Source organism: Pleurodeles waltl, chromosome 5 (genome assembly GCF_031143425.1).
Source record: "Pleurodeles waltl isolate 20211129_DDA chromosome 5, aPleWal1.hap1.20221129, whole genome shotgun sequence".
Taxonomy (NCBI): Eukaryota; Metazoa; Chordata; class Amphibia; order Caudata; family Salamandridae; genus Pleurodeles; species Pleurodeles waltl.
This window is the reverse complement of record NC_090444.1, coordinates 1148161209-1148179044: the sequence shown is the minus strand read 5'-3', so window position 1 is coordinate 1148179044 and position 17836 is coordinate 1148161209. Positions and strand designations below refer to the sequence as shown.

Genomic DNA, 17836 nt, shown 5'->3' with positions numbered 1-17836 from the left:
CAGAGAAGGTAAAGTCCAAGAATGGTTCTTCCCACAAACCTGGGGTCTGTTATGCAAGCTTCAGGACTCTGCATCAGTTAGCCAGATGAGCTAACAATGCAGGTAGTGGCATGGCTTGGGACTGATGGGCTGGTTCGTTCAATTTCCATAAGTGAACATGGTCTTTTAGGGTACTGGGCCAGACTGAGGAACATGCCACACACATCTTGCTGTCCCGCACACATCTTCCATTCTCGAACATCTTGCCTTCATTAGCCACTGTTCTATTCTTAGAAATTTTACCTGGTAATGAGCCTGAGGTGGATGCAGAGATGCATTGGTGAAATGTGGCTGGGCAAGCAGCCCCTTGCAGTAGGCAGCCGTGCACACAGATGAGGGTGTTACTGACCTGTGAGCTAGGTGTAGCTTTTCTCCATGGCATTGGCACATCTGGGCCACCATGAACACTTTGCCTAAATCTCACCACATGTGTTAATGTGATCATAGATCCCTCCGTCCGGGACGGTGTTGCTGACCCACAGATTTCCTGAACAGTGAAATCACACACCTGATACTGTCATGCCCTGTATTAACATCATAACAGCTCCAATCCATGCCTTTATCTGTGTGAACACTTTCGTCCACCTTGATAGGGTCCCCATACTAGCCGGGAAAAGGTCATTCCCCGTCTTGCCACCTCAACCATGCAGAAAGCACACACACTAGGTCAGGATATAGCTAGAGCCTCAACCAAACGTTACTCGAGGGTGCAGCAAAAGTTACAGAATGTCCCCTATCTGATCAGTCATCGGTTCGATTTTAATTTGTGGCCTTTCTTTCAGGGTGAAAGTGAATCTGTCATAAGGTTCTTCCAGGAGATCTGCTGAAGCGAATGGATACGATTTATGATTGTGTGGGGTGTGGGGGGGGGGGGGAGTGGGTAACTATCATTTGGACCTGTTATGCATTGTGCTTTGTGGCTGTGTAGCAACGTGGGGATGCTGTAGAATGTTCTGTGGTTGCTGTGAGAATGTGATGATGCATGGAATGTTTGGGTCTGTGTCTCGTGAAGCCTGGAAGTTGTGTACAGTTAAAGGGAGACTGGAAGCCTAACTAAACATATTTCTGCGACTGTAAGCTAAGGGCCTAACGGACTAAAGTAACTTGGCTCCACCTGAATTGTTGAATTTTCCATGAAGACCCTGCCGATCATCTACAACAGGTTGTAAACTATATTCTTCTATAATGGCTCTGAGCTTTTATTTCAGTAACTACATAACCCCACTGGTACCCTCTTTGATCAGTGACTTAGTGTTTCTTAAATCTTTTCACTCAAGTCTGGTGGAGCGATGTAGTGTATGCAGAAATTGTTGCTATGGGACTTATTTGAAAACATCTTTGCTCTTTTCCTTCCTGGCTTCCATTCATGTTCATCTTGGAAATATGTACTAATTTTCCTAAACTCCCGAAGTTGTTCACCATATACCCATCAGGGCTCAAATAGTTTGCTGCATGCATAAATTGTTACCTGCTGAAAAAGCTTTCCTAATACATTAATTACTGTTGGTTCCCTTGCACCTCAGAACCAGGTAGCATGTTCTTTTTCATCTTCCTTTTGCCACCTTACCCAAATTATCAGAATCCTGTCCAAAGGAGAGTACAGCATAGTCTGCAGCCAACAAGACCACAGGGTAAAACCATCAAATACCGGTTCACATCTTAATTCTGAGAAATATATTTGTCATATGTATCCTACCTTTCTTTTCTAGTGAGCTTGTAGAGTTCCTCAGCCCGCCGCTTTCCAGCAGCTATTTTTTTGAGGACGCATCCTGCATTGTGCTCCCTGTAACCTTTATGTGATGAGGATGCATTTTTCTTTCTTTGCTTATTGAATTGAAGTGGGCCACCATGCATTCCTATGGTGAGCATCCAGTAGTAGCCTCTGGCCCTTGTGCCAAACAAAAAAGCCTTCTGCCTCATTCATCGGTGAAACCTGAATGGCAGTAGTCCACTGGCACAAATACACTTGACACTTGGTTGTGCCCCCTCCCAATACTCTTGTCCACAGTCCTCCTGAAATAGTAGGTTCTCCTACAGCAATTGGTAAAGTACCTCAATTTACACTCTGATGTCTGTGGGTCTCATTATGTTGCCTTCTCTCTATTAAGAATTCCACTGCCCCACAAACACATCTCCAGTTTAAATGCCATACATGTTGGTACCAGTTGCAAGCTGACGTCCACATCTACTTTGCAGAAAACAAAACTTGTCGGGTAAAATTCAGACTTGCTTGCCTACCTGGTGAGGAGTGATTTGTTTGTGTTTGATCTTTACTTTACTAAAGCCACTTTTATATTACATTTTTTATTTTTTGTTTAGTTTCCAGTGATTCCTTTGGTAGTTTCACCGTCTTCATCATTTTGGAGGTCTCCTGGTCTAATCAGGAGAAGTTTAAGGATCAATGTTGGTCTTTGCTGCAGTACTAGCGTTATCAAATGTAACAGTTCTATGAAAAGATTGTTCAGTAGTGACCATATAAAGTAAACACTATTACTGTGATTTGGACTGTAGCCTGTCCAAGTACAACTGCTTTGTTAACTGGGATGCCTCGGAAGGTACGGCACATAGTCTTAATTTCTGGATCTTACTGTGAAACTTTGTTTTGCAGGTCTACGAAGACACACTTGAAGGAGTGTACAGGTCACTAAAATTAGAACTACAACTGTCTGTTGTTGATCATGCCCAGTTCTGGCAGTTGGCAAAAGTTCAGATGACCAGGGTGTGCAAGCTTGAAGAAACAGCTGCTAACTATGTGAACTGGAGGTTAATCGATTCCTTGCCTTCCTACAGGTACACTTCATGATCTTTGAGCTGTACTGCATGCATGTTTGTCAAATGGTATGTTGAATTTTTGGTATCTTTTGAATTTAATAGGTTTTTACAATGTGTTAATGTAACTGAATGGAACCTTTCTTTAACACCAAACATATTGAAGTATTGAACCTCTGAAAATGAATATAACAGTACTTACATCATTGACACTAAATGTATGTATGGCTTCATGTGTCATGCTGGATTTGAGTCAAATTTTCCCTTATTTGATACAACTTTCCTGTCTCCTTTGGCAGTATTCCTTGGTTTTGCCAAAGGAGAAAGCTATTGGAGAAAGAACTAACATTCTTTGTGAGAACATCCCTTCTTTAAGCTATTTACTCCCATTTTGGTAACCTCTGCTCACCAGGGCATCGCTGACCATCCATCATGAGATTTGACACCTAAAACATGGTAACTTTACCTAAATCCCAATTTACCTATTTCTTTCAATTAAGGCCATCGTATATGGTGCCACAAAATACATAAAAAGGCATAAAAATAAAAATCTCACGTGGACTGCAGCACATGTTGTGCCATCCACTAGGCTGAAAAACATGCCTCAGGCCTACCTTCACACCCTGCCTGTTGATGCTTTTAAACCTGCAGGCAAAGTGCAACAATTCAGTGTTGGCATATACCTACATTGACAAGTCCCCAACAAGCTACCTTAACTGTTGAAGGACTGTAGTTGTCCTATGAGGAAAACATAAGGTTCAGATAAAATACTGTCCTTTGGAACAAGCTCCTGGAATAATTCAGCTACTAATTTAATTGTGTATGAAAAATCCAATTTACTGGTGAAGTTGGATTTTTAATATCTAGGCAAGGTAACTTCTAAAAAGTTACACCTGTTTTGTTCAAACCTCCAGTAGGCTAATTAGCATTAGCCTCTCAGCATCTAGGCCTTGCCACTGCTTACCATTAATGAGGTGTGAAAGCTGTTCCTAGAGCAGAAACAACGGCTTGCGCCTTTTGGCAGGAATTTCTGATCTGAAATGTAACCCCCCAACAGCTCAGAAAGGGCAGTTGGGACCGGTTCAGGAACTTTAACTTGAAAAGGACTGCGGTGATACCTGACCATTTATAGTTAAGGTAAAGATATGTTTTTTTTTTTTCTCCTGGCCATCTGTAGCCAGCTTCGTGCCAGTCTAGTCGATGGGAGAGTTAGTCCCAGAACCATCTGCTCATTACCTTAGAAATACACCTGACTGGCACTCCCACCAGCTAAATGGCAGAAGGATGCTGATGTGGATTTTACTCAGAATATTGCACTGAATGATCATTAGCAGTATGGAAAAGGGGTGTGGTACATAAGTGGGAAGAGTGCCTCTGGAAACTTTTTCTTGTTGACTAGGGAGCTTCGAGGAGTTATCTCCATTGACTGGCTAGTGAATCTCACAAACGTGTTGCCTCATTCACAGTTCATCAGACCACATCCGAGCCTGCAAAAGAACCAAAGAGGACTAGGCTTACTGTCTGCAACCTTTGTGGAGAGCTGAAGGCCTCAAAGTGTCACTTGCCTTTTACCTTTGAGGCTACAGGGAAACAAACTTCAAGTAGGCTTTTCCTAGAATGACCATCTGACCAGTAACAAATGGACTCAGAGAATTTTGACCCCCTAAATACTGTTCTTGTGGTCCTGAGAGATTTAGAAGTAACCAAGAGGAACTGCTCCAGAAAGTCTTTTTTTTCCCATTTTTTTTTTTTTTTTTTTAAGAGGAGGATTTTGAGCTCCATTAAAACAACTAAGACCCAAGGTAGTAATCTGGGCAAAGGCTCAAAGTCTCACTCTAATGAGAGGATTGGATTTCAGCAGCAGCAACCTTCTCCCCCTCCCCCCCCCAAACCTTTTCCTCTAATACCAATGGCTTCTGTAGGACCTTGTCAAAAGGGTATCTGACTTGGAGAGGACTTCACTGGATGAAGCCTCCAGCCCTGCCCCAGGTGAGGAGTTCAACTTCCATTTCAGATACTAAGTCAGAGGATAACATCTTTCGCTCGATGCCACTCATGGTATCTGACTTGTGTGCTGTCTGTTGACCTAAAATCATACCTAGGTCCCAGTCAGCCGCAGCAGTGACTACTGGTTGGTGCTTTTTCTTAGTGCCTTTTGCCCTAAATCTAAAAAAATTCCTGTCTTCTAAGCCATCCGGTTTTGTTTAGGTGCTATTTTTCTTAGTCCTTGTTTCTCTTTCAGAAATTGAGTATGGGATTTTTATTATGTTTTGATTTTTGTCATTGTTGTCATACTGGTAAGCACTTTACAGACTTTTCCTTAAGTTAAACATGTTTGCTTTTTTATTTTTGTATTTTTAATTGAACTTGTGTGTTGGGCCTTACAGAATTTCAGACTTATTACTTGGAAAGGACTTGCATCCTCCCCAACTAACAAACTATTTTCTTACACTTCATAAATATACTGGACTCCTCCACCTCATGACCATGATCCATGAAATCTTGCCTATATCTTCACATGTCGCAGGGGAGCAGTTGGTGGCGGTCGTACACTGGGCATTTTTATTAAAAATTTCCCTGCCTCAGTAAGGCTGAGCACCATGAACTGGACTATGGTTCTCCTGAATGTTAGGTGAGTTTTTTTTAATCAGATGGGAAAACAAAGCCCTGTACCTTCCATACCGGCTCTTGTGAGGTCTCGTTCAGGTAAGATTACCATGGACAGCAGTATCTGCTTACCTGTGGTCCATAAATTTGAAGTGTCCTTCAGGTGTTCTGGAGTGGTAGTAATACCATAAATAATTAGATGAAAAGTAGGCCTGGGTGGAGTTCTGCTACGTGGAACTCCACAAAGTGCTGAAAAAAAGTCTGCGCTATGTGGAGTTCCGCGAGCAGCGGAGTTTGAGTAAGTCACACTGTTCGTGTTTATTTCCAGTGCCAGGAGTTTCTCCTTCACTGTAAAATCAGCACAAACAGCGTCACGCGGAGCACCAGAGGGTGCTAACTTCCTTCTGCCACTCGAGTAGATTTATTATATATTTTTTTTTTGAACGGCAGCTTCCTCGGCACGAGCAGCAGCTTTCATCATCAGTGGTTGGTGCCCACAAATCTCATTCAGAAATCTCGCTCGCAAACTTAATTTTGGCTAGCGCAAAAAAACCTCTGTGCTGCATCACTTCGCTGAGTTTTTCAGAACTCTGCATGAAGTGAGAAACTCAGCGGGCGGAGCAGAATTCTTCGCCCACCCCTAATGAAACAAGTATGTGTGAGGGCCTGTCCCTCATTAGACCTCCAATGTGCCCCCACCACCACCACCCCTCTAGGACATCCTAAATGATGGGCCTTGCCTACAGTTTCTATCAGGAACAAATGAGGCATCTCGTAGCTGAGGGCTAATCTAGTGATCAGGTCTCACCTCATGGCAGTAAAGCAAGATCTAAACAATGTCCACCTCAGTTAGTAGCTTTCAGCTTGGTGACCCTCCATTCATTGCCAAATTACTGTTTAAATAGGTTCCAGTGAGTCTATGCCATCCCATGTGCACCATGCCTACTGATTCCAGGCTGCATAACTGCTAACTTCTTGAAATCTACCTACCATTGGCTGAAACCTACTATAGCCTTAGAACCCGCCGTAGTGGGCTCTACCAGCTATTAAAGGCCCGCTCCCCGCGTTAAATGCCCGAGCCGAAGGCGAGGGCATTTAACAAGGTCGAGGGACTTTAATAGCCGGTAGAGCCCGCTATGGCGGGTTCTAAGGCTATTAAAACATTCTGCCACTCAGGGCAGAATGTTCTATTAAAAAAAATATATGTTCACGGAGCCCGAGGGGATTAAAATCCCCTCGGGCTCCATGAGGCTTTGTTCACAGCTGTTGCTGTGAACAAAGCGAACATTGGAATGTTGGCGTTGCGGGCTTTTACCGGCCAGTAAAAGCCCGCAGCACTCCATTGTTTTCAATGGAGCTTCCAGCATTCCAATGTTCCAATGTTCAACAGCCACTCACTTCAGGAGCACACTAATCTGGTCACTGCAGTTATTGTCACTTACACTGGACCTGGCTCAATGTACACCTGATAACCTATTCCTTCATTTGTAATAGAAGGTACATTGTTCTTACTCCTGTATCCCAGCTGTACCTTTCCAGGCACCTGCAAAATAGTACACATCCTGCCATTGTTCTCTGCACTCTGAATATGCACTCTTTGAACATTGAGGACGGTCTTGTGTACTGTTTACTTTTGAATAGTATGTATAGAGTAAGCATGATCTTGAACTTTCAATATGTAGCTGGAAGTGGAGGTAAAATACACTTTATTAAATCAAATGACTGTTGGCTTTCTGAAGTACTGCATTTTAGATATGTGAGTATTTGTTATTGGTGTGTATTTATATAGGAGTGCATAGAATATAGCAAGGTTTAGTGTTTATAGGTTTGTATTTGTCTGTCCACTCCCGTTCTGGACAAATTATTTCTATTCTATTATACAACCAGCTATGTTATTGGCTCCTGAATTCCTCATTTGAATGTTGCCAAGGGAAAATTGAAGCTCATTTGTTGTGTACTTGTTTTATGTTTTCTTGCTCAGTAAACTCGTGTCAAAAGTTCCTGCAAGCTGCATCACAGTAATTTTGGATGTTACTCCCCTACAGTGCTTGTCTTGGCTGAAGTGTAGGCCAGTTCTAGCTCTGTTCAGAATGAGGAACTGTTGCCCATGTGACCATGGTAACATGTGACTGACGCTTCTTGTGGTGGAGTTCACTGTTCTCATGCTGAAAAGGCCATCTGTTGGCCCTCTTGGGTAAAGGCTGCGGAGTTTGTCATGGGAGTGACATCTCACTCATCCCACCTCCTTAGAGTACCCCACCCTGGGATCAGCGGGGAGGGAGGCTGACTTTGGATCGGTCTGCCCCTTAGATGCTGGGTTGCCAGTGAATATTTGTAGGTCTTTGTAGGTAAATGTCATATGTCCTAAGGACATCACTGCTCTTGCCTTTACTTCAAAAGGCAATTCCACTTGTCAAGTAATAGCCACTTGCTTTCACATGAGGTAGTAGATGCGCTCTGTTCCGTTTTCCGTAGCTTGTGCAGTTCGTACCAACTAGCTGCAGCCCCAAATAACTTCTGTGTGGCTGAGACCTGTCATGAGTTATTCATAATTCACTGAGCATTACAGGGCAGTCCCCATCAGTATGGTGCTTCAGAGATTGCAGGTATTATTCAATGGTTAATCACTACTTGACAGGAAATGTATAAACAATGAATTTGGTTGGGTCTGTTACTTAACAAGTGCTTCTCGTCATCTGAGTGTCTGGTTGGCCTGTGCCCCAGGTTAGAGGATAAAAGCTGGTACTTTACTTTAATGAAGGCCAGTAGAATGTCCGACCAGAGGGGACAAGGGTCAGGACTCTTGTTTCGGTGAACCTATGAATCAGCCAGGGGAAAGCTCTACAAATAAGGAAGAAGCCTGATGGTTTTGTGACTCTGAGAAGGAGGTAAGCTATCTACGGTGCAGAGAACTGGTCTAACCTAAAGTTCGAAAGCCATAAAGCTGACCTGCCTTGAGATCTGCTGTGAAGGCCTGCCTGTGAGTGTTGGTGTGGGGACAGCAATGCACCCTGCATGGTCACCTGGTGCATTGCTGTGCCCAGAGGGCCCAACTGCATAGGAAATTGGCATCCTAAATTGTAATTTGGCCCTTGCATTCCATTACTCCAACATGAGCAAAGAAGCCTGTCCCTGAAACATCCAGAAATTGTCCTGTAACCTGGATAGACACACCAAGTAAGCTGTCATAGTGGACAGTGGGCTACTGTGCCTTTCCTGGGTGTAGTACATAAGCAGTGGTGGCAGCTTTCTGAGTTTTGTAGAACAGACCTATTTATCTGTCAATGAGTGCGGCCTACTGAAAGTTCTGCTATTATGTCAAACCCTGAGCCTTGCTCTTACATCATGTGTTATGTGCATGTATAGTATGCATTCTGTAGATGTGTAATAGTAGGACTCTGGGTGAGTGCATTCTGTAGACCGTAGAATCCATTTTTTATTCCCTTGGTTGTCGCATGGCACACAATGCAATATGCTAATGTCTTCCCCCAGACAGTGGTAGTTTATACATTCCTGCAACCGGAGGTTGGAGATTGGGCCAGCTTTAGCAACACCATGAGCTTTTTTCAATGGGGCTGCTAAATAGTTGGCCTGGCCTGCCCTTTTGTCTCCCTCATTATTGCTTCCGGAAAGCTGATGACCGCAAGATGAAGAAAACTTGCACTTGGTTGTGCTGAAGTGGGTGCTCCTGCTTGGAGACACTCATTGCTATTTACTGTGACATGTTTATAAAGTAGCCTCAGAAAGAAAATTGAAAGATAGCCAGCCCAAACTGGTTCAGAAATTTGAGACCGTGAATTCACATCCCATGACTGCCCAGGGGTTGCCACCGCCTGTAATCATCCTTGCCATGAGAAGGGTTGGCATGAAGGCTGCATCAACCTTTGGCTGAGCATACTGGCCTGTAGCAGCTCAAAGCTCCATCTGTGGAGCTGAGCACCAGCATGATGGCCCATCTCACGCAAGGTAAACACGTGCACACAAGGTAAACACACGCATATATAGTACGAGTTGCAGAGATGTTTCAGACAGGCTGGATATTAAATCTATGGATTGTCCAAAAAACGTGAACACGAAAAATAGTTTCTTTTATCAATAAATGAGTTACCTACGTTATTTACATTGTGAAAAAGGTGGCATGATAGAGTAGTCATGTAGAGCTTTAAAAAAATGAAATATACAGTACAGTTGTATAAAATGCAAATGTTTCTGTGTAGCAGTTATGTAAAAAAGTGTATATATAGAGATATATTTGTGTGTATGTGTGTATAAATATATATATGGACAGGACATTGCTCAAGAATGTGAGTGATTAAATCACTTAAAACACAAGTGAGTGTGAGTCTAAGCATTACTTTAATGATAACAACCATTCTCATGTCGGGGTCATTCCTTGCAGAAGCCCCATAAGGAGGCCAAGCTCCTATTTCGGCCTTCACCCCATACCTACTGCTCCATATAGCCAACCTTTTCTGGACAATCAAGCGGGCAGCTACCTAGTGCGCACATTCTTCACTAATATCTGCAACTTTTCATGGAGAGCCAAATCCTTCTGGACTGTCGAGTCCGTTTAGGAGGCCAAGTACCTACTAAGCAAACCTTTGCCTGTAGCAGTAATTTTGCGGGTAGTTGACCTCTTGTGGACAATCAATGAGACAGTTCAGCAAGTCCATGCTGCTCTTGGTCTTCACCCTGTGACTACCCTTCATAGAGTTTACTCCCGTCAACTCCCCTAGATAAATCAAGAGGCCAAGCATATTACGAAAATATATATACACTTAAGCAGTCATGCGTGATGTTATATGTGAGGTGGTGTTATATGTGAGGTCCTATCAGCGCATGGTAGGGGCACAAGTTATAGGAAGCATGCTGAAGTATAAATGGTGAATTTAATAAAAAAAAAAATCTGGTTTAAAACATTGTTTTATGATTTATTCTGTAGCCGAACTATGTCACTTTACCCTTTTGGTTGTACTGTGAAAATGTAAGGTTTCTTCAATGAAAGTAAAGGTGATTTTTCTATATCCAACTAAAACGTTGGCTTAACCTTTGTTCATTGAATTTCATAGGATTTTTTAATGTAAAGTAAGATGTTGCAGGGGGAGGAAGAGGCTTGTAGAAGCTTGTTGCTTCCCTGTAGCTTAACAAGAGGTCAGCCAACTGACCCCTGGAGTCACTTCAGGTGTTCTGGGTGCATGACAAGCAAGTACGGTACTCCTTCAGGTTCTTCACACAGTGGAGCAGTTCTTATGAATCTTCCCAGCCCCAGAAATGTTCTCTGGAGAGGTCCATTTTTATGTCAAATACCAACCTGTGGGTGAAGGGGGGGGGGGGGTGTAGGGGGCAGGCCTTTGTCCACCCCTAAACCAGTTCTGGTCAGTTTCTCTACCCCCACTTGGTTTGGTGCCAACCTTACTAGAATGACAAAGGGAGAGGCTTGCCTAGGTGTGATTTACCTCCCAGTGAGTCATCATTTGAACCTCAGGAAAGGGCTAGGCACAGCTCTAAGGCCATCCTCTGAAGAGAGTAATCCCCTGTCCCACTTCCAGGGCCCTTACTCCACTGTCTGGGTGCGATATTAATTTTACCACAGAGGAGACACTAGGTGTCAGGTGACTGCTGGGCCCTGGCAGGGAAGCCTTTTTGTTTTAGGTAGGGAAATGACCACTTTCTAAAAGTGTAATTTCAAAAATAGAGATATATTCGACTTGACCATTTATGTAATATTGCATTAATATTAACATGAGTCTTTGAACCATTTTTATAGCTACTCCCAAACTGATTTTGGCACTTAAGTAGTAGTGTAGACCAGTGTCAACCCATTGTAAAGCCAGCCTTGCCACAGTGAAAAACAACTTAGTAGGTTTTTCACTGCAAGGACAGGTAAAACAAATTATGCTGGGCATATTTTTCAATACCATGCACCCTGCCCTTAAGACTTTAGGGCCTACCTTGGGGCTGACTTATAAGTATTAAAATGAAATATTTCGTTTGGTAAAGGCTTGCTTTGCCAAGTCGTAGTGGCAGTTTTAGAAATTGCACACCCTGGCTGCAATGCCAGGCCTTGATCTGTTTTACAGTGCTACTTTAGCGGGAGTACAGTGAGTGCTGCAGCCTACTGGCAGTAAGTAATTATCCGGCCCAGGCTACTTGTAGTACCATATACTGTGGACTCAAAAGTAAATGAAATGTCAATTGGTTACACAGAAGTGTTTAAAAAGGATGGCACTAGCACTGTATAGCATGAGAAGAGCGCAGAGGCCTATGGTCCACAAAACTGGTTCAGCAGAAGGCAAAAATCTGGGGGAATGCTACATAAGATTGGTAATTTCTAACAGCTAGTAGCGTATACTGGCCATATTTTTTTCCAAGTGAAAAAACGAGTGCTTAAGAAAAGAAAATGGACCTTTTAATGTCTAGTAGGTACTGCTATGATAACATGAGAAACTACCATAACATTCCATTTGAGTGTCAAATGTTCTCATAGACCACAAAACAGACTGTGAACATACAGTGGCTTTACAGCTGCAGATGGTTTGGTACAGGCAGACAATGGTTATAGTAGGAGCTTGGACATTAAATGGGGCTTCCTTGTCTGGAGAGTGGCTTTCTGTGAGGGGTTTGTGCACTTGGCGAACTGCACGCACAAAGGGTTCTTGCCACCCATGCCTGATTGAGTGGGCTTTCTGTGAAGAGCATTACACAGGGCAATGTATGTGCCCAACATATACCCACCAATGTGTGCTTCCACAAAAAGGTCATCTACTCATGAGTTAAGCGCAGGATGAAGGCTGTCTCTAGTACGGGCTCCGCCACATAAGGGGCTGAGGTGTCTAAGGAGAAATGTGCTCTTTGTGAGGTTTTACATAGGAGCAAAGATCATTTGCATCAGGGGCTCGCCTACCCATGTCTGGTGAATTGCCAGTTGTATACAATGCAAAGTCTGTACATAGTAGGGGTGTAGACTCATAAGGGGACTTGGGTGTGTAGAGGAAAGTATCCATGAGCTCTAGCCAGAGGAGGTTGTAGGTTCCCACCCCCCTCTCGCTCTAAGTGGTCCTTGAGAACTGGTGGGGGATCCAGCATGGACCCCCAGAAGTCCCACAGGACACATGGGGATTGGTGCTGGGACCCAAAGGGTGGGATTTGTGTGTGTTTTTTTTTTTTTTTTTTTTTGTGTGTGCCCCTTGTGTCCCTATGTTATGTAATGGTGGCCAAAACATTGGTTTGTGTTGCCGACAGCCATTCGGCATGCTCGGTTTTGTGTACTGACTGAGAAGAGAGTGGGTGGAAGAGGGGGCACGTGGGGGGTTGGAGGTGCAAAAAAGCTTTTGCAAAACTGAAGGAGGATCTCAGTACTCCGTGGGTCAAGATATCATATTTTGAACCTTAATATCTCAAACCTGCTGAACAGATTTACACACATTTTTTTTTTTTTTTTTAAAGACTGAGTAAAGATCTAATTTTCTACCCAATTTGGTACAATTCTGTTCGTTTTTTTTCCTGTATTGCTTCTCAAAATCCCTTTGGAGATTTACATGGGCAATACGTGTTTTGGGATGTCCCCTTTTCTTTTTCTCACCTCCACATTCACAGATCACCCAAAACTTTCCAAGAAGGGGCTGAGAAGGATATTTTTTAGCTGTTAATTTCAACAAGCCTTTTTATTTCGCCCTTTTGGAAGTGACCTACTCTGTGCATTCAAGACTTGGTTTGCTTTTCTAACTTTGGCTGATCTACATACTTTCCATCTATTTCAAAACAGGCTCTACATGATGTCTGGGAATCAAACCTATTTGGATCAGATAAGAGGCTTTCTAATGAGGAAAAGGCTGGTGAATAACTGGCTCCTGAAGGAAGAGAATGCATGGGTGAGATGTTTACTACCTGAAGATCTCTTACTCTTGCTGGAATATGACACTAAGCTATGCGAAGGTAAATAAAACTGATTGTTTTGTATAGTAATGTATCTTATTTGACAGTGGCTATCTTGTGTTAATTGTCTGGAGACATTGCCATCTGGGTGTAGCTAATTACTCGCTTTTAGCATCACATGGTGTATGGAAAGGGCACTAACAATACCAATACGTTATCTATGCATTGTCATTTTGCATATGCTGTGCACATTTCTTGTTTTATTCCAGGCAAGAGTCAATGGAGCACTTACGTATTTTTACAAGTTGTCTTTGCCTTGTTGCAAATGTCTGACATACAGTTTAAAAAAAAATGCAACCCGGAAATCATGCATTTCTGCATAAACGTTATTGACTAGTTTTGGGTAATCCCTTTCCTCAAAGAATCTAGCAATCACCTCATCTTATCTAGTCATATAGCCATTAGGCTTGGGCGTCCTTTACACGGGTGGTGCAAAAGGTGCAGTGCTAACATCACTGGTTCCATTTTCTATTTATAGTAACAAAGTACTCCATTTCCTTCACATGACTTAGTGTTCAGAATTCCAAGCTGCCCTGGAAATCCCAATGAGGGCTCATTTGAAGCTTGAAGCCCTGTTTAGGCTCCTGGAGGCCAAATATTTTATTTCAAATGTTCCCCTCTCTGCACAGATTACAAGAATGAGCATTGCTGTGGGAGACCCAGGGACCTGGTTGCCATGTGCCATGATGTGCCCGGGATGGGGACCCACTGGCCCCAGAAGTCCTCTCCTGCTTGCCCTGGGATAAGACACTTGACCTTGGGTCAGAGCCCCAGTGGGCCCAAGAGTGGAAGCCCCCGGCATTAGGTTCTGATCGATACCCTTTCCTATCACATGGAGGCTGGGACTAGAACCTGTGGGCCAGAGGAGACCTAAACTGCATGCCCATTTTAAAGAAATTGGGTTGCTGGTTGAGAGGGGGTAAAATCCTGCTCCAGCAGGGACTGCAATCCTTGTCAGGGTGAAGGCACAAACATACCCTAAATTACCCTGTGCTCTTCCCTTGGGTAGCATGGCACAGAACCGTCCGGCTTAGCTCCCAGTCCTCGTGTAAAGTATTTGTGTAACATTTTAAACAGTAACAAAGTGAAAAAATCCCACAAAAACGGTCCAGATAAGAAAAATGAAGTCATTTTTAATAAATTAAACAAGACCAAAATAGCCAAAATCCAATCAGTAGAGCTGGAGATACTCAGTTTTAAAGATTTCAGTGAAAATAGCGCTGAAAAGCACATCACCAACCATGGATATCTGGTTTTGCTGGACTCATTCAACTTCACGAGTTAAGGCCAACCACGATGGAGCAGGGGCTGGCTACAGAGAACCAGTTAGGCCCATTGAGCAGGAGTAACTTAAATCCTGGTCATGGAGCATTGCAAGGTCTTTTGTTGAAGATGTGTCATGCAGCTGATTCAATTTGAAATCTGAGTTGGAGATGCATTGCGCAGCATCAGTTCCTAGGACCCGCGATGTGAGGTCCTTTGTAGACATCAAAGAGGTTGTCATCGAAGGAAGCTTGTGATGCAAAATCCTGTGTCAAGGATGCGTCACACACAGGCTGGTTCTGAAGAGATTGTGAGGCTTGCAATATGAAGTCCTACATCCTTGGTGAGGCTGCCCATTGATGAGGTTTGCAATGCAAGGCCTGCCTCTGGATGCATCATTCAGCGGCGGTTCCAATGAGGGTGCAAGGTTGATGCAGAGTCCTTACGCTGGAAGAATTTTCAGAGGCAATGTGTTGGTTTTGGTGGGGGGGGGTCGTACCACGGAGCAGAGGCTGTTGGATCTTCTGGATTCACAGATAGGATGGCAGACAACCTTCAAGCCCTCTTCCAAAGGCCCAGGACTGGGGTGGCTCCCCTTGACAGGGCAAGACTTGAAATTGAGAAGGCCAGGTGCTGGTTACAAGAGACTAGTCCTTGGAGTCATTCTTGGGGTCCTGGGTACAGGTTTCAGGTCCAGTCCTCACCCAGACAAGAGAGCAGGTCGTCAGCACATTAGCCAACAGTCCAGCAGAGTGGCAGTCTTTCAGCAGCACAGCAGTCTTTCCTGACAGTCTGCCACAGATCCAGATGTGTACTGAAGTTTGTTTCTGTGGTCCAGTACTTACACCTGGTGCCTCCTTTGAAAAGGGAGAAGCTTACAGAGGTCCCCCTTTAAAGTGCACAGGTTTCCTGCTTCTTCTGTCCTGCCTCCAGACTGACTACATGGGAGTATGCAGTTCTTTGTGGAGGCAGGACACCGCCTATTCAGGTGTAAGTAGGGCTGTGTCCAGCTCCGCTCTCCCATCCTGCCAGTCATGGGCCATCCCGGCACACCTAAACTCTCTAGTATATGTGGCTGTCTAGGAGGACTACACAGACCAACTTTCAGCTACTTCCGTCCAATCATGTGACCCAGTGACAGGCTGCAGGCACTAAATGGCGGAGACAAGAGGATGCCAACTTTCTAAAATTGGCATTTTCAAAATTGGATTTACCATAAAAGCGGAATTGTAATGAAAAATCCTGATACCAAATATGAACTAATGAATGAATGTGCGAAATCTATAAAGGGCGTGAATACCAGAGGGTGTCTTGGCACTAAGGATCTAGACTTACTGGGAAACACTTCCAGCTAGACTGCATGGTTAAGAGGATGTGTGAACAACCAAGAGTTCAGCAGCTTGTGACCGTTATGGAGGCTTAGTTGATTACGAAGAAAGCATTTTGTTCCATAGCTGGCTAACATTATAGTCAAACCCATGTCCTCCCCAGGAGGCTTTATTTATCCTAGTAGTTAGCACGAGAAAGGATGAGGTGGATCTCAAATTTTGGTTAGGTTGGATACAATCTAATTTTTTTGCCATGTAGTGGGATTTGATGCTATGGAGAGCTTTGCGGGCGCAGCCAACTGCCACATGTGAATGAAGGCAGTTGCTGCATGGATGAAGGAGAGCTTCCTCAAGCTAAATACCAAAGAAACTGAAGTCCATGTCATTGGCAACAACCCCTCAGCGTGGGACATCTCTTGGTTACCCACAGCCTTCAGAAGCACTCCAGCCCCCACCGACCAAGCCTGCAACCTCGGATTCATCCTGGACTCTTCACTCTGGCTGAACCACCAAGTCCGCAGTCTCCTCCACCTGTTTCAACATCATGCGCATGCTTAGGAAGATCTTCAAATGGATCCCCACTGAAACCAAAAGAACAGTTACCCAGGCCCTCGTCAGCAGCCACTTAGACTACGGCAATGCACTCTACGCCGGAACCACCACCAAGGTACTAAAGACTGCAACACATCCAGAACGCCTCCACCCGTCTCATCAACGCCACCAAACACAGCCACACCTCCGCCCTACTGAGAGACCTGCACTGGCTCCCAATAGATAAGAGAATTACTTTCAAACTTCTCACTCACGCATACAAAGCCCTCCACAACGCTGGATCAGAATACCTCCATCAAAGACACCACTTCTACACACCCACCAGGCAACTCTGCTCCGCTGACCTCTCACTCTCCGGTGTCCCATGCATCTGGAATGCCACAGCAGGAGGAATGTCCTTCTCCCACCTCGCTGCCAAGACCTGGAACTCCCTCCCGATCCACCTCAGAAGACCTCCCACACTTTCCCAGTTCAGAAAGGACCTCAAAACATGGCTCTTCACCTGATCTCCTCTGACCTTAAATGACAAGTCAGCATCCAATACAACCCACCAACTTACCATGAAAACCAGATTTGGAGGCGGTCCTAATTCTTGAGGCCACCAAGAGTGGCCCCAAAAGATTAGTTCTTTTCCAAAAATTAAAACTTCAGTTTTATCTGAGTTAAGTTTTAGACAATTAGAAGACATCCAACTTACTAAAGCATTCATGCAATTGTTCAACCTGTCAGCTACTTCATCTGCATTGCCTGGAATAGAAACTACAATCTGAGTGTCGTCGATCTAGGCTACTGAGGCAAAACCAAAGGATTGAATAAGTTTAGCCAAGGGTGCCACATAGATATTAGAAAGTGTGGGACTAAAGGATGAACCTTGGAGGCGCCACAGGGAATTAAAGATTTTGATCAGAAATCCCCCAAGGCCACTGATTGTTAACTATCACTCCGGAAGGAAGTGTTAAGTTTGAATGCAGGTCCAAAAATGCTGATGTTGGCCAGGCAGTCTAACAGTACTGTGTGTCTAACTGTGTCAAACAGGGCAGAACGATCAAGTAAAGTTACCTTCACACTTCCACCATGGTCCTTTATGGCTCCAGTCACCACTAAGACAGCAATCAAAGCTGTCGCTGTACTAAATCCTGGTCTAAAACGATACTGAGTAATCGCCAAGAGGCCATCTCCTTCCAGATATTCTGATAGGCTGACATAAAGATGTTTTTCCAACATTTTTAGCAGGGAAAGGAAGTCTTGAGATGGGGCGGTAGTCTTTCACCGCACTAGGGTCCAGAGAAGGTTTTTTAATAAAAGTAGTACTAACACCTTTTTGCCAAGTGGCAGGGAAGGGG

General features: G+C 44.1%; 1 protein-coding gene across 1 annotated transcript in view; it reads left to right on the top strand.

Annotated features, from left to right (window-relative positions):
* The window catches only part of LOC138296332 (uncharacterized), an 89234-nt gene that overhangs the window by 63145 nt on the left and 8253 nt on the right, over nt 1-17836 (top strand). The window contains exons 6-7 of the mRNA XM_069235374.1: nt 2648-2829; nt 13181-13350. Coding sequence (XP_069091475.1) covers nt 2648-2829; nt 13181-13350 — 352 coding nt within the window. The remainder of the gene's footprint in view (nt 1-2647; nt 2830-13180; nt 13351-17836) is intronic.